This window comes from Diplotaxodon limnothrissa, linkage group LG15, assembly GCF_057381915.1.
Source record: "Diplotaxodon limnothrissa isolate DT_005_m linkage group LG15, D_limnothrissa_male_GT1.1, whole genome shotgun sequence".
NCBI lineage: Eukaryota > Metazoa > Chordata > Actinopteri > Cichliformes > Cichlidae > Diplotaxodon > Diplotaxodon limnothrissa.
Genome location: NC_140610.1, coordinates 23,145,671 through 23,167,576, shown reverse-complemented (window position 1 = coordinate 23,167,576; position 21,906 = coordinate 23,145,671). Strand labels below are relative to the sequence as shown.

The 21,906-nt window shown below is 41.0% G+C and overlaps 1 protein-coding gene across 1 annotated transcript in view; it reads right to left on the bottom strand.

Moving 5' to 3' along the window:
- LOC146617540 (polypeptide N-acetylgalactosaminyltransferase 14-like) overlaps positions 1 to 21,906 on the bottom strand; it is a 243,147-nt gene that overhangs the window by 69,347 nt on the left and 151,894 nt on the right. The window contains exon 7 of the mRNA XM_085373147.1: positions 8,733 to 8,798. Coding sequence (XP_085229273.1) covers positions 8,733 to 8,798 — 66 coding nt within the window. The remainder of the gene's footprint in view (positions 1 to 8,732; positions 8,799 to 21,906) is intronic.

The following is a 21,906-nucleotide window of genomic DNA, read 5'->3' as shown; positions in this document are numbered from 1 at the left end:
TTTGTTTTTTCTATTCTGAGACCACTGGCTTGAGAGTGCAGTAAACTGAACCAATTATCAAGCATGTAAGTGAGTTAATTTGTGTTTAGTAAACGAATGATCAATTGTACCACTAATGAAAACCAACTGAAAAGGAAAATTACTTAGAATATCTTTGGGTTTTGCCAAATACAAAGCTCCAAACTGTGGTCTCCTGGTTGGCAAACTTGAAACAAACTTGATCGCTACCCATCCTATTTCCATTTGTGGGATTTGTTGCATCTTAAAAGAGAGCCCTTGTGTTTCAGCATACAATATCTCAATGGCAGGTGCATCAAGGGGCCAGTGCCAATGGACTGTATATATATATATATGCAAGACCAACAGTATTTGGCATTCTAGGATAAAGATGCACTGAAATTGCTTTGAGCTGTCCAAATTACCAGAGCAAAAAGACTCCATATAAAGGAAATCAATTTACAATTTATCAAGCTAGGTGGGAAAATTAGAGTTCACGCCTGGAACGTCTCCAGACTGGAACATGTATTAGGTAATGTCCGACGGGAAAGATTCTTAAAATTCAAATCTAGTTAGGCACCATGGCAAAATGCTAGATGGAAAAAAAAAAGATGCACACACATAAATCGGGTCTTTTCACACATTTCACAGTGTGTTTTTGAAGCTAGCAAGGATATTCATACAGTTGGGGGGTTAGCTTTTTAGGGCAAGTACTAAAGCGCTTCATTGTTTAGATATAGTTTTTTCTAAAACAACTTGATGTTTGGATTAATGGTACATGCCAACACTATGTTCTCACAAACGTGCACGTACAACCACCTGTGTTTGTGTGAGTGTGTCAGAGAAGACATACAGTATCAGGCTGGTGTGTTTTTTATGGCCATTAAAAAGACAATCAAGTCAGAAAGCCTGAAGCCATAAACTATTAACTAGCTGAACTGATGAACCCTGCCGATGTCTATGTGTGGGTGTGCGTGTGTGTGTCATTGTGTGATCAGCATGACTGTGCTATAATGAAATCCTTCAGTGACAGCATGTAGGACAAGTGTTCCTGTTGTTATAGAGAGAGACAGAGAGGTGAGTGAGAAAGAAAGAGGGAAACTATAAAATGCAAGCAACAGAACAGCCAAGCGAGATAAATTTAAAATATGAGGTGAAATAAAGCATCCAGCAAGAGGAAGAAAGAAGGGAGAAAGAAGAACACAGAGAGAGGTATTAGTGAAGTGGAAAGGGGACTCGTATTTTCAGACGTTTTAGTGCCGTAACCGGAGTTCAAACGGCGCTGCTCTCACCGAGGCAACAACAAGCATGTCAGAAGTGGTTTCTGAGTGTTTTTTCCTTTAGTTTGTTCCTGTAAAAAATGCTGCCATTTGATCTTCAGAAGCAATGAGATGTCTGAAAATGTTTCTATCACTTTTCAGAGGAACTGCACTGAAAGTAAGCTGTAGCAAAGACTTGATCAGAATACTCCACAGATGATGCTCCACTAGAGGGATTTGTCTTCTGCTGTAAAGGTCCAACATCAGTGGGCACCATTTAGAAATATTATTACTGTAAAATGGCTTTAAATATCTTTTTTTAAACCCCTAATATCACTGTCAAACAATAACAATGGGGAAAAGGAGCCATGTACCATCGAGAGCCAGAAATTACTTTTTGTTTTTCAAACTAACTCTACGGATGAACTTTGTGTTAGTCTGTGATCTCTATTTGGTGGGGGGGGGGGGGGGGGGGGGGGGGGGGGGTTTCTTATAATTGCACCATGTTGTTATTTTACACTATATTTGAACTCCCCTTCATCTTTTGCAAAGTGCTTGCTATGATCCAATTAGTGTTATTATACTGTATATAAAATGGTGGCTGTAATTACTAACACCCAATAAGTTGTACATCTTTGTAACAGTGTATCACTACAGAGAAATTTCTGGCTGCCCTCTAATCTACCTTTACCATCATTTTATTATTACAGCTTTGGTTCTGACTGAGAAACAATTCATCCTTTTCTTTGGCTATTAGTCAGATAACATCACAAACTAGTATTCATTTAAAACTGCATCAAACATTTACATCATAGGAGGAGCAACTAATACAAGCCAATCTGTGACTTTAGGACATCTGAATCCTGACTGACGTTGGTCATGACACACATTATTTTCATATTTCTTTCATTATGAGTTTGTGTCCATGAATCATTGCATTTAAATCACTTTATTAGGCACAGCTGTTTATCTGCTTGTTAACATGGATGTTTAATCAGTCAGTTACATGTTAGCAACTCAATGCATTTAGGCAAGTAGACATTGTAAAGACAGCCTGTAGGCGTAGGCAACCTCTTAGGACATATTGGGCCTCTAAGTACCAACTGAGGATTGTTTAAGCAACACAGCCCAGCAGAGTATTGTTGCTGACTGTGTCGATCCCTTTATGACCTTAGTGTACCCATCTGCAAATGGCTTCTTCCAGCTGGATAACGTGCCATGTCACAAAGCTCAAATCATCTCAAACTAGTTTATTAAACATGACAGGAAGATGACTGTACTCAAATGGCCTCCACAGTCACCAGATTTCAATCCAATAGAGCACTTTTGGGATGTGGTGGAAGGGGAGATTTGCATAATTGACGTGAAGCCACCTAATCTGCAGCAACTGTGTGATGCCATCATGGCAGTATGGACTAGCCTTTTTCTGGCCACCTTGCTCAATCTGTGCCATGAAGAATTAGCATCACTATTCTACTTCTAAAAATAATGAGCATCGGCTAAACTGTAAACAGTCAATTCATTCAAGGTCACACGGGTGGAATTAAATATCTGTACTGTTCTGAATTATTTAAAATTATTCTCTATGGAATGGAGTAACACTTAAAACAAAGCTCTAAATTATTCTGACCTTTCTAACCTTTTAATGACATTCTTTCCACTTTTGGAGATGGTCTGTCCAAATTAAATCAAAATGATTTGCATCATTAGAATATGTTTAAATGTCTTTTCATACTGACCATTTCAGGGAAGACCATCATCATACTCTCAACGTATTAGCCAAGCTGTGCTGTGCTTATCCAACAGAATTCATATTATTTAAGTCTTCATCTGCAACCCTTGCATGTGTTTGTATTGTTTTAAGGGAATCGCCTACCATTGCAATGCAGATGATAGACAGTTGCACCTTTCTGCTAAGCCCAACAACTCAACAGTCTCTCCTACCTTTTCTGCCATTACTAATTGGATGTATACAAATTTTCTATATCTCAATTCTAGTAAAACTGAGGTTCTAGTGTTTTGGACCTGCCAGTTTCTCTAAGGAAGTCACCCACTCTCATTTACGTCACCTCAGAAATACTGCTAAAATAAAATCTTTACTCTGATTCAATCATCTGATGCTTTTGAAACACATTTTAATTTCCCCCACTTTGATTACTGTAACCCACTTTTCACATATACCTCTTGGTCCTTTGTAGCGCATCTCCCATTGTTGCAGAAAGCAAGGCTGCTAACAAAAGCTAGCCACCACTCACATATCAAACATATTTGTCAGAGATTTACAGTTAACAAACATCCACTTTAAAGCCCTATTATTAACTCATAAAGCTCTACATGAAGATGGCCTGGCTTATATATCAGAATTACTTAGACCGTACCACAGCAGCCAACTTCTCAGATAATCTCATCAACATCTTCAAAAAAAATTGTTCCACACACTAAATAAAACCAGAGGGGATCAAACTTTTGACGGTGTAGCTCAGAAAGTTTGGAACAGCCTCCCTCAGCCTATCAGTTCTGTTGAATCTGACTTGCGTTAATCAACTGCTGAAAACTAATTTTTATAGGTTAGTGTTCCCTTAATCTTTCCCCCTTATTTTATGCCACAATGTACATCTATTTTCATTTGTATGAAAGTGCGTATGTTGGAATGAATGCGTGACCCTGTAGTTCATTATGTCTGTCTTATGGAATATGCATGCTTATTTTTATTGTGTGGCTTTTACTCAAACTGTGAAGCACTTTCTAACTGTGTTCTCAAAAGCGCTATACAAATAAAGCCATTATTTTCTATACTATTTTGTAAGTCTTTAAAGCAGCTACCTGTCTGCTAGGGGTGCAACGATACTCGTATCGATATTGAACCGTTCGATACAGTGCTTTCGGTTCGGTATGCATATGTATCGAACAATAAAATTTTTTAATTTATTTGATCAACTTTTCTTCTGACAATGCTGTCTGTGTTGAGAGCTCAGTGGATCTGCGTTCGACTACTCCGCCTAGGCTGCACTGTCGAGCTAGCAAGACAGAAGCTAAGCTTGTTGCAACATGGCAAATTGAACCTCCCCCACCCTCATTCAGATCTGGCCTTTGGAACTATTTTGGTCTTCATGTGAAATATGACCCTGAAGGTAAGCGCGTCATGGACAAAAGTAAAACAGTATGTCGGATGCACCACGCAATGCTCAATTACATGTGTGGGAACTACTTCGTTAGCGCAGTTAGCTCGTTAACGTGTTGACGTCGTCCAGCCCCACGCACGGGGTGATCTGTGGTAGCTCGTTAACGGAGATTTGCCGTGTCCTTGGGGGGCTCAACCCAGGGTAGCGGTCATGGCCAATTAGGGGCTCTCTGTTGGCTCTTAGGTGACGGTTTCCTCGTGGCTGCGTGCAGCGGGGCTAGGGGAGGGTCTGTGCTGACGGACGTGGGTTACTGACCTGGTAGCCTGGCTGCCCCTGGGTGGGTCCGGGATGGGCGTGAGGTTCTGGGGGCGCTCCGGCTCTGGGCTGGGGCCCTGGCCGGGCCTCGGGGGCTTGGGTCCTGGTTGGTGTGTTGCCGGGGTTGTGGGCGGGTGGGTGTATGGGGGCCCAGTCCTGGCGCAGGGTGCCGCCGGTACGTCGAGCCACCTGGGGGGCTCTTCAACTGGTGGGGGAGGTTGTCACATCTTGCAGGAGCTTTCCTCTCTACAGGAACTCTCTCTGCAGGAGGTGGAGATACAGGAGAGGTGGAGGAAGATCTCAGCCTGGTTGTCTATTGTCTTATGTAGTCTGGAAGATGAGTGGATGATGGGGTGGGTGCAGTTTTCTCTGTGGTGGGGTCGGGTGGGCTGTCCCGGGCTCTGTGGGGCCGGGCGGCGCTGCTGCACTGGGCCCCGGTCCGGATGGGCCTGGGCCTCCTTTCCCTGGCGGGTCGCGGAGTATGGGGGTGCCTACTGGGGTCAGCGGGGGAGCTGGCCCCAGGGAGGGGTCACTTGCCCCTCCCTTCCTTCCCTCCCCATCTCCAGCTGCCTCCCTCTTCCTGCTCCACCACAACCACCCACACATGCAGGGCCTTGAAGTAGGGTCACCAGGGTGCAGAGGAGGCTACCCCCCCCCCCCCCCCCTCTGTTCCCTTCTGGCTGCCTCTGCCTCAATTTTATCCCACAACTTAGACATTCACATTATTCACACTCTCATTACACATACATATAGGATCTTGGGGGTGGGCACGATACACGGAATCCAAATTACCATCAGGGTGTACACCTCACCCCTGGCGTCGTTGCCCACCTCTCAATTTTAAATACACGTAGACATTGAGCGCTATCAGGAGGGGCTATGCGCTTACCTGCTGCTCTCTGGCAGGTAGCTCCATGCCCTCCTGGGTTTTAAATGCACCTTAGAACACACATGCATCAACACTACAATGAGCGGGTGGAGGGAGGTTTGGAGTCTTCTCTCACCCCCGTTCTCTGCGGCCTGCTGGAGCGGGGGTCCTAGGAGGAGGAGTTGGCCGTCCGACTGGGGTCTGGAATGTGGGGCCTCCCTGCTGCTGCGGAGTCGGGGCGGTCTGCTTCTCCCCACCGCAGGGAAAAGGGTAACACCACCTGGGTCTGGGTGCAGTTCCCCCCTCCAGGGGCAAGGGTACCTAGACCCGGTTCGTAGAGTACGCTTGGGGAGTGTGATTGTGTGTACAGCGTCTCTTTATGTCTGTCTCCACGTTGGTTGAGTGTGGAGTAAGTGCATATGAGAGCATGAGGGTAGGAATGGATGTTTGTATCTGTGTGTGCCTGTATGTCTGTGTCTATATGTCAGGTTGGGTATCAGACGCCACCTCTCTGGGGACATCTCAGGCCCTCCAAGGTTTGGAGGCCTATCTCCCCCCACCACTTCCCCTGCCGGTGGCGGACTCCCTCAGACATCGGTGCGTTGGTGGTTCTTTGTGTCTGGCGATGGGCATCCAGGTACACACCGGCTCACTCCTTGGCGGCCGCTTATCGGGGCCTGGAGCCTGGGGCTCGCTCGGGCCACTTCGGAGGTGGGGTGCCCCCGGCCTCTCGGCCTGGGGCTCGGTCACTCAGGCACAGCTGGCTGCCGGCGGAGCTCAGGGGTGCGTCACTGCAACTCCCCCTGGCTTCTGCTCCGCGGCTGTTGAGTGAGCCCTCATTTGGGACTCTCCTCAGCTCTTTTTGGGACAGTGGCGCGGCTGCCCCTCTGTTGGTCTTCCTTGGTCTCTTGTGTTCTGGGGGCCTCTGGATGTCTGGAGTTTTGATCTCCTCCATACCTGCTTCATGCCCTGGTGGACGGGGCAGTAGCTTCCCACACCCTCTAGCAGATCATTACATGAAGGAACCTTTTAAATACAAGCACGTCCATGCTCACAGGTGTACACACAGGTGATCACACACGCAAACTACACCCTTTTTGGCTCCTACCTCAAAGCACACTGTGCGCTGTCGATCTTACAATAATGTTTAATATTTAGTATTTACTGTCATATTCCCATATATCATTGTGATGTTGTTTATTGTATTGCTCTCGTTTTCTTCTGCTTGTTTTCTTTTTTCTTTCTCAACAGGTGATCCAGGTGATCGATATATGTATTTTTTTTTCTTGCCCATTCTGTTGGTTTTTGTTTTTTGCCCTTCTCCCCCGTCCCTCTTCTCAGCTGATTTTCTTTCCCTCTTTCTTTCTCCCCTTCTTTTCCCCAGTCAAGTCTGTCCCGTATTCAGCAAGTGAAAATAAAATAAACAATAAAAGGTGAATCAAATGGACCATTACGGCAAGGCTGGGATGGTCAATTTGGTAAAGTAAATCCGTTGGGCATCTTTCTTCGCCTTTAGACAATAATTCTGATGGCAAAAGAGCCAAACGGGACAGGCAAAAAAAAAAAAAAAAAAGGAGATTTGCTGTGTTGTGGCATTAACGTCATTTCAGATTAATGCTGACAGCATTAGTGGGAACACAATGAATATGACTGCACATTTACGCCGACATCATCCTAGTGCAAAGACAAGTGGAAGCAGACAAAAACAACAAGCACGCATGCTACAAACTTTACCCGAGTCATTTAGTCAGCCGTTAGCACATGATTCTCCTCATGGGGACCTGATATGTTTAATATGCTGCTGAGAGTGTACCCCAGAAGAAGTGTATAGTATAGCTTTTATTTTGGAAAGAGCCATTTCTCTGTAATAAACTCTCTTTTCCAAAGATGAGTGATTTCTCGATCAGATAGATTTATTATTTTCTCCCCTTGTTGTTTCAGCAACATTAAATTTAAAAACTGTACGTTGGAGTTAAAATATATATTTATAATTTTAATAAATGACAAATTAAAAAAGCATGAACATTTTCTTGTATCGAAAAAATATTGAACCGTGACACCAAAGTATCGAACCGAACCGAACCGAACCGTGAATTTTGTGTATCGTTGCACCCCTACTGTCTGCCTCAGTATGTGTCTGTACTTGGGTCTATTTTGTGAATTTGCTTCTAACAGTGGGGTGTAGTAGTTAAAGTGCAACATTCAGTGGCAAAAAGTTAAACGATTAAAAGACCTGAATAAACCACAGCATGCCACCTCCACTATTGTTTTAGTCAAATAAAATGTTCTTTCAGCCCGAAGTATTTAATCCATTTCAATTCCTTAAAAATCATGCATATACCAAACATCTTCAGTCAGCTACAGTGGAAGATTATATATGTCTTAAACCTTTTTCTGGCCATTAACCATTTCTTTATTCACAGTATACTCCTGACCCCGCCATATTGTCAAGCTGTCATGTTAATTTATGTATTCCATTCATTCGTATTCTATATTTAAGAGCATGGAGGCAGCTCCAAATGGATTATATGGAAAAATGATAAGCATAGCCATGACACATGACTGTATTAACCATTAAAATGAGGAACACCATCCATATTTAGTGTGACTGAGGCTTTAACTTCAAACTGGTTGTCATCTGTGATTAGGTTATTTATAAATTTTCTTTTTTTTTTTTTTTTAAATTTCAGCATATAAGCTTGCTTTTGAATTAATGTATGTTTGGTTTGAGATTGTGGAAGACATTTTCTTTTCTGTGACATTTTTTTTATGATAGCTTGCCACTCTGGGCTCTATTTCAGTAGCTCTCCTGTCACTTCAATTCACTTCAGGTCATTTCAGTTCTGCAGTTCAATATGTAGCCAGAGATGAATGAATCAATTTCACTTCACTCACTGTCTTTCTGTCTGTCCACCCGTCTCTGTGTGTTTATATACAGCATGGGATTGTTTAGGCAGAGAGTTTTCAGTACCACCAGTGAAATTTATATTCTTTATACACACCCTGAATAACACCTTTTTATACACATACACACACAAATCTAGCACACCGGTGACAAATGAGATGCCAAAAAACCTACAAAGAACATAAGAATGATTAAGCATGCAAATTTATACACACTAGCATGTTAAAAATGCTAATGAAATTTTTCAAACGCAACTGCTTCCATACCTTCTCGCTTGTTGTTGCGAAAGCATTTAACTTTGGGCAGTTTGGTGAGAAGCTGGCAGTCACTCTCTGGGAAAGAAAAAAAAAACAGCATGAGCAGAATACGAATAATAGAAGGAAACATTGTGTGCCGTGTAATGTATATCTTGATAATTTCTTTGAAAGTCTGCAGAGAAACCAAATAGTAGCCCACTGAAAAAAATGACGACAATTCAAAGCTTAAGGTTTGACAAGTTAGACATTTGTCTAGTTGCTGTTCAGCCGGCTGTGAGGTCTCCACTGAATTTCTGAGCTGTATTTCTTTTTTTTTTTTGTATTTTGTTCTTTTTTTTAATAAAACTGTCAAAAATACTCTGGTTGAAAGTCTCAAAATGAAAAGAAGAAAGCAGAAAAAATGAATCACTGGTGTACAATATGTGAGTCATTTAATGAAGTCAAGTTAAGTGAAATTAATATTAATGATTTTTAGAACAGGAAAATAGTGAATGTACTTACAATATCAAAAAAGGATTTCAATAGCGTTCCATTATAAATTTCAGAATAATGAGTCAAAGATTGGAAGAAAAAAAAACTAGAGAAGAAAGAGAAGCCGTCACGGCTCAAAAAACTGGAAAATGTCATGACTTATGATAATATGATGAGTATGTTCTGTCTTACATTCCTAATCACAATGGTGGTGGGATCTCAAAAGATTTCTTAACAGTTAGTTTTTGTTTTTCCCTGTAAGTGTTATTGTTAAAACTTTTCTGAAATATGTTCCTGCAGTCAAATTAAAAATAAACACATTTTCTTCATATTAATATTCAAGTTATTTTCTGTGCTCTATTGTGAGTAACATATGGGTGCATGACATTTTCAGTTTTTAAAAATTATTATTAGTATTATATTTTACACAATATAACAGCTTTTTCTCAAATGGTTTTGTATGTGATGTTTTGTGTATAGCGACCCTGAATGACTTAACACCTCCATCAGAGCGCTCTGACCCAGAAACAATGCCCCATGGTTGTTCCCCTCTCCACTGAACTTCTCCCTTCAAGTGGACAAAATATATGTGACCAAGAGCATATGCACTTTGATCCAAGCAGAAAGGTTTTGACTCAGTTTGGGGATAAATTCTTATTGTTATTTTATATGGAATTTGAACTAAAACAACACAGTTTCCAAAAACCTTAAAGTTCAGACACACCCCCATAAATATTTTTTGTTTTTATATACTAATTTGGCTCTGTGGTTCTCTCTCAGCCTGAGATGCCCTGCATGATGAAAAACAAAATAACCTTTGATGGGAGGTAAATACGACAGACTATGGAGGAAGTGGAAAACATTCAGAAGTGACACAAATGAAATAACATAATAGGTTTTCTTTTTTTTTTTTTCTGCAACGTGATAAATGGAGAAAGATATGTAAACTCCAGACTCTATGTTTGTTTATATGTATGTCTGTTTGTTATTTTCTTTACTGTATGTCCACAATGTCAAAATAACCTAATAAAAATCAAAGTAAAAAAAAAAGAAAAAAAGAAAAAAAAGAAAAACAAAATAACCATATAAACAGACACTAATGTTTGACAAAGCTCGAAAGGTTGAGAGGCATTCAAATTTTAATTGCAAGCTTTGGTGTAACAGCATCTTTGCAGAGCTAGAAAAGTTTGTGTACTACTGTTCCACATGCCTTAATGCTGACTGGCTGCAAAACCCTCAAGGTATGCACAAAAGGCCAGAGAAGGTGGAGTTATGTTAATATTATTAATTGGGTGTTGGCATCAGTTTCAGTTTCAGTTTGGATTAGTCTTGGCTAATATCAGGTTAGGGAAAAAGCACGGAACTAATGGGCAGTTGTATGGTCAGTTCCTGGTGTTTTTGATCTTTTCCTTGTTTTTGCTAGGACTGCAAGTCCCTTATTTGTATTTGGTCTTTGTAAGTAATTCAGTTTACACTTTCAATATCAGTTTCAATTTAAAACTTTATCTTCTTCTATATTAGGATCCTTTGAGGCATGTACATAGGAACCGTTACATGTTTGGGGGCTTGTCCAGGATATGCACACATAACCTCTGAACCCACATACTGTACCTGCTGTGAGGAAAAATATAACCAGATATTTAACATAATTTGACTATAAAATCAGTCATATTCATATCTGAAATCATCCACAGCATTTGTTGGGGCAGGACGAAGTTAAGCTTAAAAACAATGAGGACAGGTCAGCTTGTCTCAGCGGCAGCTGATATCTCAACCTATGGATTCAAATGGCAAACCTCATTTATGGCTCACTTTAAGCTATATTAGTCTGCCCATGATCTGCAAGCCACTTTGCAACCCAACTCTATCCCAGCTCCTCATTTCAAGCTTTTTCAACATACTGACTGTTGGCATATACAGTGGGGCAAAAAAGTATTTAGTCAGCCACCGATTGTGCAAGTCCCCCCACCTAAAATGATGACAGAGGTCAGTAATTTGCACCAGAGGTACACTTCAACTGTGAGAGACAGAATGTGAAAAAAAAAAATCCATGAATCCACATGGTAGGATTTGTAAAGAATTTATTCGTAAATCAGGGTGGAAAATAAGTATTTGGTCAATAACAAAAATACAACTCAATACTTTGTAACATAACCTTTGTTGGCAATAACAGAGGTTTACTATAGGTCTATACCAGGTTTGCACACACAGTAGCTGGTATTTTGGCCCATTCCTCCATGCAGATCTTCTCGAGAGCAGTGATGTTTTGGGGCTGTCGCCGAGCAACACGGACTTTCAACTCCCGCCACAGATTTTCTATGGGGTTGAGGTCTGGAGACTGGCTAGGCCACTCCAGGACTTTCAAATGCTTCTTACGGAGCCACTCCTTTGTTGCCCGGGCGGTGTGTTTTGGATCATTGTCATGTTGGAAGACCCAGCCTCGTTTCATCTTCAAAGTTCTCACTGATGGAAGGAGGTTTTGGCTCAAAATCTCACGATACATGGCCCCATTCATTCTGTCCTTAACACGGATCAGTCGTCCTGTCCCCTTGGCAGAAAAACAGCCCCATAGCATGATGTTTCCACCCCCATGCTTCACAGTAGGTATGGTGTTCTTGGGATGCAACTCAGTATTCTTCTTCCTCCAAACACGACGAGTTGAGTTTATACCAAAAAGTTCTACTTTGGTTTCATCTGACCACATGACATTCTCCCAATCCTCTGCTGTATCATCCATGTGCTCTCTGGCAAACTTCAGACGGGCCTGGACATGCACTGGCTTCAGCAGCGGAACACGTCTGGCACTGCGGGATTTGATTCCCTGCCGTTGTAGTGTGTTACTGATGGTGACCTTTGTTACTTTGGTCCCAGCTCTCTGCAGGTCATTCCCCAGGTCCCCCCGTGTGGTTCTGGGATCTTTGCTCACCGTTCTCATGATCATTTTGACCCCACGGGATGAGATCTTGCGTGGAGCCCCAGATCGAGGGAGATTATCAGTGGTCTTGTATGTCTTCCATTTTCTGATGATTGCTCCCACAGTTGATTTTTTCACACCAAGCTGCTTGCCTATTGTAGATTCACTCTTCCCAGTCTGGTGCAGGTCTACAATACTTTTCCTGGTGTCCTTTGAAAGCTCTTTGGTCTTGGCCATGGCGGAGTTTGGAGTCTGACTGTTTGAGGCTGTGGACAGGTGTCTTTTATACAGATGATGAGTTCAAACAGGTGCCATTCATACAGGTAACGAGTGGGGGACAGAACAGCTTCTTACAGAAGACGTTACAGGTCTGTGAGAGCCAGAGATTTTCCTTGTTTGAGGTGACCAAATACTTATTTTCCACCCTGATTTACGAATAAATTCTTTACAAATCCTACCATGTGAATTCATGGATTTTGTTTTTCACATTCTGTCTCTCACAGTTGAAGTGTACCTCTGGTGCAAATTACTGACCTCTGTCATCATTTTAAGTAGGGGAACTTGCACAATCGGTGGCTGACTAAATACTTTTTTGCCCCACTGTAAATACTCTTCCCGTTACACTATTGTTGTAATTAAGTCCTGTTTGTGGACATTTTACGTCTTTGTACCTACCTGCTTAAGACGACTATTATACTGTATATTAACATCAGCAAAAGTAGAACATATAGACAGTCATTACCTCCTATGCAGATTAGATCCAGCTACAGCTATGCTTGCTTAATTATAAAATCTTCTTGGTCATTGTCCTCAGGGGCTGTGTCCACCACAGCATACATCTCATGGACTGCCCTCTCAGCTGTTTGCAATGATAGAAACATATTTTTGATAATATGCTAAGAAAAATTAAAAAAAAAAAAGCAGGTCATCTTTTTTCTTTCCAGATTTTTCAGTTGAAAAATGTTCAACTTCTCATAAACAATTATGGCCAATGCTGTCATTTTTTAACCAGACTTCCATTTTCAGTGGCAAAAGGGTGAGTCAAATACTTCAGTGAACCAAGATCACGTCCTATTCGCACTAGTGCTGAACAATGGGGACTTTTTACTGCTTGTATGAAAAGTTTGGCTTGCAGGACGATTTAGTTTGCAGTGGGTATAGCAGGTAAACAAAAGTCATCTAGAGTCACGGTTTTTACAAGATATTACTTCCTTGGATATTCTGTATCATAGCAACGAAAGAAATACTTCATCTCCAGATTGCTCTCAAGCACTCGCAGCTGGCATTTTTTAGCTGCCAGAAGAAAAAGAAATCTCTTTGGTGCACAGTTTAAAGCAGATCGGATGAACAGTTGTCGAGATATATAGATTTATAGGACAGCTCTCTGTGGAAACATATGGCAACAATAGTTCTTGAATGAAAGAGGAGAAAGCTAAAAGTGCAAGAGGTTAGGTGGTAGTACCATAAATTATTGGATAATTATTATTATTTTTAAATAGAAGTGATATTATAAATGTATCAACTCTAGTACATCAAGAAGAAGATTTTTATGAGAGTTTATAATCTAGAGAACTGCCTCAACATAGGAACAGTGAACAAGACAGAAACATTAAGTTGATGTGCTTGAGGAAGGTAGTAAGAGAAAAGTTGTTTATGATAGGTCAAATATCCTAAAACAAATCACCGCAAATAAGCAAAGGCAAGGCATTAAACTTATTGACTCACACCTGTGTGGGCGGCTGGAAAAGTTGTTTTCTCTTTGGCTATGTATATCAGCATGCATATGCACTGGTGATATGGTTGTATAAGTGTATATGCAGTATTATTAACACTGATTATCTGTCGGTAGTTGATTTGCACATCCATCTGTGGTTGTTTACTGGCATGTATCTGTCTCCACTGCTGATTGCATCTATTCACTGTTGCCTCACCTACACCAATCATGTCTTTATAGTCTAAATCTGCTGTTATTTAACCTTCATCACTCAGGTTTTCACTTCTGTCGCTCTCAGATTGGTGAGTTAGAAAAATGTTTTAACAATTGCATGTTGAAAAAACATTGGAAAATCACGAGTTATTAATGAGACACAAAGCCTGTTCTACAAAGGTTGTACGGGTTTGGGGTTCATGTTTTAACTTCCATGTTTAAAACAACCTTTTTGTTTCTATTTGCTGTTTGGTTTGTAATTGACCAGTCAAACAGGCTAAAGTCCCCCAGTGCAGTGTGATGAATCAGAAAACACAGTTTTAAGTAAATTATAGCACAAATTATCAAAAAGCATGTTAAAGTGGGCATACAGTGTCCTCGGTGTCATGGTTGGTCTGTCACTTGTCATTCAGTCAGTCTTTTGAGACTTGTCATTCTCAAAACATACAATGGGTGATAGCTAAAGCCATCTTTTATTTACAGTGTTTCCTAACATTGCAAACAAATGCACACATTGCATGTTGAGCGTTTGAATATAGATGTTCTGTAGACTTCTTTCTTAAATGTTTTAAAAATACTGTGAAATATTTTGTATCTGCCCATGTTCATTATGAAATGTAATAATGTAGAGACAACATGAAAATTGGTTTAGCTTCTGGATTGCTTTGATTAATGATAATGGAATTAAGAAAATATAAGAAGACTATAAGAAACCTTCAATTAATCTAGCTGCTGCTCAAGGCATGTTAGCATTATATTACATCCTGCTGCTCAAGGCATGCATTGAGATTTAGCTACGGGTTACTAAACTTGCAACAAAGATGCATAACACGTCCTGTGATGCATATAGCCTAAATAAAAAAAAATTAAAATGAAAAACCAAAAATATCACAGGGCTTTTTAAAGAGACTCTTAGCTGTCAGTAAATGGTTAGAAAGTCGTTAATATAATTGAATTCCTAAGAACATCTGAAATTACGATGCTTTGGGGAAATGGCTCTTGGATTTCAGAAAGTTCACAGAATTTTACTATCATCCTATCTTTAAGATGCTTTTGGGAAAACTGGCTGGAATTGCAATTTGACAAGTTGATCTTCAAAACACTCAGCTGCCACATATCGTTAAGTGAAAAATCTCCCTGCGCTGATTTTGATCTTATTCAAATTTAAGAGGGACGCTGAAGCACTCACTGTGGTTATTTTCTCTGCTACGTGCTCATTAAGCCTGAAGAGGGAAAAAAACACCTAAACACAAGTTTTTTGTTGGTGCCTCTATCGTTTTCTTAAAAAATTCTTTAATTGTGAATTAAAATTATAGTGAGGAGCATAACTACACTTGAAGCAGTTGAGCAGCCTTTAAGAATAAACTGTGTGTCGGTGAAACTGGAGAAAGTTGCAGGAACAAATCAAATCTTGTCAGGCAGCTTTAGCTTCTCCTGAAGCTGCTGTTTCCAATGTAAACCATGTAGTGTTCAGTTGCCTGTATATTTGTGCTTTCCTTATCACTGCTTTACTCCCTGACCACAAAAACCAAAGTGCAGACACTTTTTCTGATCACATCAAAGTCTGCTGGCCAGAATTTATTTCCTAGCAGGAGTGGACAGAAAACTGAAAACTACAAACGACTGCACCTCTTAACATACTATCTTACTAGGTCTGCAGTAACATTTTGAAGCTATTTATATTTGACTTCCATTATATTCTGCTCTTGGACATACTGTAGTTTTTATTCCACTATGCTTCTATTTAAAACAAATCATATGATCCTGGAATATTAAACCATTTTACTACCCCTAGTAGTTATAATTAACTCCACTATGACCAGCTAAAACATTAAACTGTGGCTGCATATTCATTTGACACCAATAATGATCCAGTGATTGATATATTACTTTGAATAACCCTTTTGCTTAATGAGCAATTTAATTTTTAATCTTTAGGGGAACAGTAGCAAAAATAGGTCCCTACATAAATACTCTGATCATCTCACTTTTAATTACGCAAATCAAACTGATTTATAGGACCAGAGACCATTTAGATATTGTATTAAACATTGGAAATCACATAGACGTACACATTTCTACACTGGGTGCGTTGGTCCATGACCAATTCTGGACATCTATACAACATCCGACTTGGTCCACAATTTGGACGTCCAACCATGACCCAACCCAACCTATGATGTTCAACATTTCAGACTGGATCATTTTTTGGGACGTCATGTGAACGCCTATGACAGGTGCAGGGAGCTTACATGGTTAAGTAATGTAAGATTTTTTTTATTTACAAATATCAACATTGTTGTTATCAACATGACACGTGAATACAGATTGTTTATAAACAAACACAATTTCTCACGTGTTAGCTTATTGATTTTTTTTTTATTTGACATTTTTTAACTGGTTTATTTATTTTAATTAATCAACTTTTTTTGTAACCAGGCAAAAACTGTTGAAATCAATGTTAAAATGTAAAATAATAATAGTATTTAGAAAAATGTTGGAATTCCTTTTAAAAGGAGTACACTGTGTTTAATAAGTTTAAAAAACCACTTGCATTATAAATGGTTTGTTTTTATTTTAGTGAGGCTGGTCTTATTTTGAAGAGGAACTTCTAAAGGACATCTCTGCGACATCACTTTGTGAGTATATAGGCAATATAAAGGATTCAAATCATGGTTTTTGATAAACAAATTTTCCATAGACTCACTTCTTTCTGTGTGATTAACCATGTTTTTAATTTATAGGATGCCAATTAATGGACATCATGCATTTTGTCCACACTTTAAAAATGCCACCTTAAATTACTTCATAAATTAAATCAACAAACAGGGCTTTGAGAGTAGAGTTTTAAGCTTAAGCCATCGACCCTTCTGGCCATCACCAGTAGGCGGTAGGTGAAGTGTCTTGCCCAAGGACACAACGACCGAGACTGTCCGAGCCGGGGCTCAAACCGGCAACCTTCCGATTACAAGGCGAACTCCCAACTCTTGAGCCACGATCGTCCCAAACTCAGACACTCACTACATTTTATTTTAAGGATTATCAAATTACAGTTACTAAAAAACCCTCAATACTATCATTTCTTGGTAATCAAATACATAAAACATCATATGACACTATATATTTTGTTGATTAATTTCCATTTGGTACTCTAGCATGTATTTGGGGCAGCAGCAGGACTCATATGCATTAATTAAAAATAAAAATTAGTTTTCAATATCACACATAGATACACGGGTGCAGGGGGGCAATATCAATACAGTGGGGCAAAAAAGTATTTAGTCAGCCACCGATTGTGCAAGTTCCCCCACTTAAAATGATGACAGAGGTCAGTAATTTGCACCAGAGGTACACTTCAACTGTGAGAGACAGAATGTGAAAAAAAAATCCATGAATTCACATGGTAGGATTTGTAAAGAATTTATTCGTAAATTAGGGTGGAAAATAAGTATTTGGTCACCTCAAACAAGGAAAATCTCTGGCTCTCACAGACCTGTAACGTCTTCTGTAAGAAGCTTTTCTGTCCCCCACTCGTTACCTGTATGAATGGCACCTGTTTGAACTCATCATCTGTATAAAAGACACCTGTCCACAGCCTCAAACAGTCAGACTCCAAACTCCGCCATGGCCAAGACCAAAGAGCTTTCAAAGGACACCAGGAAAAGTATTGTAGACCTGCACCAGACTGGGAAGAGTGAATCTACAATAGGCAAGCAGCTTGGTGTGAAAAAATCAACTGTGGGAGCAATCATCAGAAAATGGAAGACATACAAGACCACTGATAATCTCCCTCGATCTGGGGCTCCACGCAAGATCTCATCCCGTGGGGTCAAAATGATCATGAGAACGGTGAGCAAAGATCCCAGAACCACACGGGGGGACCTGGTGAATGACCTGCAGAGAGCTGGGACCAAAGTAACAAAGGTCACCATCAGTAACACACTACAACTACAATCTGTATAAAAGACACCTGTCCACAGCCTCAAACAGTCAGGTTTTTTTTTTTTTTTTTGGCTCCTCCCCTTTGTGAGTGTGGACGCTTCATCTCTTTACTCTTGAATGCTTTGCTTCTTATATTGATTTTTATTGATTTTTATGCTGATTTTTTCCCTTTTTTCCGTGTGAGCTTACCTGCGATAACTTCTGGACACTTGTAGATCATTAGGACTAGAGTGTTCTTAACAGAAACAGCAACATTTTATGGTTACCTTGTCCTCAGCGCTCCGTGTGTCTGTGGCCTAGACACAGCTGAAGCCTGATTACAGCGTCTGGGCACCGAGCAGCCTCAATAGCCTGGAAAGGTGCTAACCGCTAGGCTAACTAGCAACAAGATGCCTTCCCTCTCCACAGATGACTACCACAGCCTCCTGCAGAAGATTGCAGTACTGGAGACAAAAATTCATCGCTTAGAAGTAAACGTGGAGGTAAATGGACTGTGTGGAAATGAAACAACCTTGCCTTTGATTCAAAACAATGGCGATGAGCAAGCTAGTACACAGCTAAGGAGCACAGATAACATGACCAAGAAAGTAGACTCTGTGCATTATTATAAATCCTCAAGTGATAATCCCCCCTTAGACTGTCTTGGTGCAAAACCAAGACATAAATCATGTCTCCTGGAAGGGGGAGGACGTATCACAGGCAGGGCACAGCGAGCTGAAATCTCTGAAACCGACTGGCCTTCACTTCCTACGAGACAGAGAAGCTCTTCTACCCCTGTATACAGGAGGAAACAGGACTGGACAACCGTGAATAGGAAGGTTAACAACAAACCTCCAAAACAACTGAATGTGAAACTGCAGAACAGATTTGCTCCACTATCAAAGGACCCTGGATCTATATCGGACAACCATCCATCTAAAAGCAGCGAAATAAGGTCTGAAAATCTGTTGAAAAGTGAAAGGCCACAGGGAAAGCTAAAGGCTAGGCCTGAAACTCTGATTGTGGGTGACTCTGCCGTAAAGGATGTACAAAGGATGTGCGGTAAGAACACTAAAGTCCTCTGCTTTCCTAACGATATGGTCAACAACCTGAAGGAGAGAATTCTTCAAATTGCAGATGAATATCCAACTGTGACAAACATTGTTCTGCATACAGGGTCAAACGATGTGTCCAAACAACAGTCGGAGGTTCTGAAACGGGACTTTACTGGATTATTAAATACTGTAAACTCTCTGAATGCAGCTGTATTCATCAGTGGACCTGTACCGCCGGTCAGAGGAGGAGACGAGAGATTCAGCAGGTTGTTTACACTGAATAAATGGCTTATATCAGCATGTGCTGACCACTCAGTGCATTTTATCGACAACTTTAATATTTTTTGGGAACGCAGGCATCTGTTCAAAGCAAATGGATTTAGTTTTAACAAGTCAGGGGTGAAACTGTTCACCTCCAACTTGTTTTATTCCATACGTCATCCATCTGTGCTTGGTGCCAAGGCTGAGATAAACGAGGAGTTATCTCATAAAGAGGAACAAACAGTACTCCAAGAACAGACAAAGCCCAGCAGAAACCTTGAGGAGGAGCTCCATTTGCCCCCACCCGGGAAGAGCCTCAGAAAGGAGAGACATCCATGGCATCTGAGGAAGAGCCTCAGAAAGGAGAGACATCTAAGGCAAGAAGAGGGGTCCCTATTTGCCTCCAACTCTCTCAACAACACCAACGACCAGGACAAGGGACCACGACCTTCCCCAGTCCCCCAAACCCCTGACAGGCCATCACCCTCCTCCCCCTCCCTTTCTCCCTCCTCCCCACACCTGAAATTCACTGAGGAGATGATGGAGCGGGTCAATGCTGGGCTCAGATCTACCCCCCGTCCCAATCCCTTTTTGTCCCCCATAAACCCCCCACCAGAGCGGCCAAAGGTTCGCCATCGAGCCCCACCCTCAACAGAGCAATCGAAGTCACATTGCCCAGCCTCGCCCCCCTTAGTTCCTCTTCATGCCCTGTCTCCGCAGTCTGATGCGTGATGTGTGAAGGGTCCGGGCTGTGAGGATTATGGCAGTGATGACTTTTCCCAGGAGAAGCTGGGACCCTGTTTACTAGAAGGTTTTAAAATTTCTGTACTTTTAGGTGACAGGAGACATGTGGCCTGGTCAAAACACAGAGAGCTGCACTCTAAAAGATCTTTAAACATAGTAAACATACCTTGTGTGCCACAGACTGCTCCCAAACACGAGGGGACAAGTAATACCTCTAAAACACTTAAGTTGGCTTTATTAAACATTAGATCTCTAGCTGGGAAAACATTTTTAATTAATGATTTAATCACTGAGCACAGCCTTGATTTTATGTTTTTAACTGAAACTTGGTTGGACCAAAGTAACAGTGGAGCTGTTCTCATCGAGACGACCCCTCCTAACTACAGTTTTATCAGTGAGGTCAGGGCGAGCAGGAGAGGAGGAGGGGTTGCTGTCTTATTTAATGAATCATTTCAATGTAAGCAGCTATCTCCTGGAAGTTTTCAGTCTTTTGAATATGTGGCTTTACAGCTGAAGGCCCCATCCAAAGTTGTGTTTCTTAATGTTTACAGGCCTCCCAAATACTGCACAGACTTTTTTAATGACCTCAGTGAACTGCTGTCTGTGATCTGTGTTGATTTTGACTGTGTAATTATTGCTGGGGATTTTAACATTCATGTGGACAACCCTCAGGACAAAGGGACTAAAGACCTGAGTAACACTCTGGGCAACTTTGGGCTGACTCAGCATGTAACAGAGGCCACACATAATAGAGGACACACTCTTGACCTACTGATCTCCAAAGGCCTGAGCATTTCAAAGGTTACTGTGTCTGATGTGGGCCTGTCTGATCATTACTGTGTTTTCTTTGAAAGTAAAATCTCAGCCCACACAAATATATCAACAACAGTGATCACAAAACGGTGTATAACTGAACACAGTAGTGCAATTTTTAACCAGGTCTTCCCATTAACACCTGACCTGTCCAGAGGGTCAGTCAATGAGCTCGTCAATAGCTTCAATGCTAACATGTTAAATGTAATGGACACTATTGCTCCCATTAAGGTGAAGGTTATCTCTGGAAGGAAAAAGTCTCCATGGAGAAACTCCACACTGGTGAAAAATGAAAAAAGAGAGTGTAGGAAAGCTGAGCGCAGATGGAGAAAAACAAACCTCCAGGTTCATTATGACATTTATAAAGAGAAACTTCACAATTATAATTTACAACTGAGGAATGCAAGGAGGTCCTACTTCTCTGACATCATCACTAAAAACAGCCATAATGCTCGGGTCTTATTTTCTACAGTTGACAGGCTAACAAACCCCCCTGTGTCAGTGGCAGCTGAACTTCATTCGACCATGGCCTGCAATGACTTTGCCAAATTCTTCACTGAAAAAATCCAAAAAATTAGACAAGCAATTGGTACATCAACAGCAGATCCAGGATATGTACTGTGTCCACCAAAAAACTGTTTAAACACCATGAAACAGTTTCAACCTATTAACAGCAAAGACCTGGAGGACATCTTAGGTCAACTGAACTCCTCCTCCTGCTGTTTAGATGTCCTGCCAACAAGTTTTTTCAAAAAGGTCTCAAAGACTTTAGAGTCAGACCTGTTGCAGATCGTCAACTTTTCTTTATTATCAGGTGTGTTTCCAGAATCACTAAAAACTGCTGTAATCAAACCTATACTGAAAAAGGACAATCTTGACAAGACACAAATGAACAACTACAGGCCGATCTCAAATCTCCCGTTTTTAAGTAAGATCATTGAAAAAGCAGTTTCTCAACAGCTCAGTTACTTCTTAAAACAGAATAATTGCTACGATGCCTTCCAGTCAGGTTTTAGACAGAACCACAGCACTGAAACCGCTCTGACCAAAGTGTTTAATGACATATGTCTGAATACA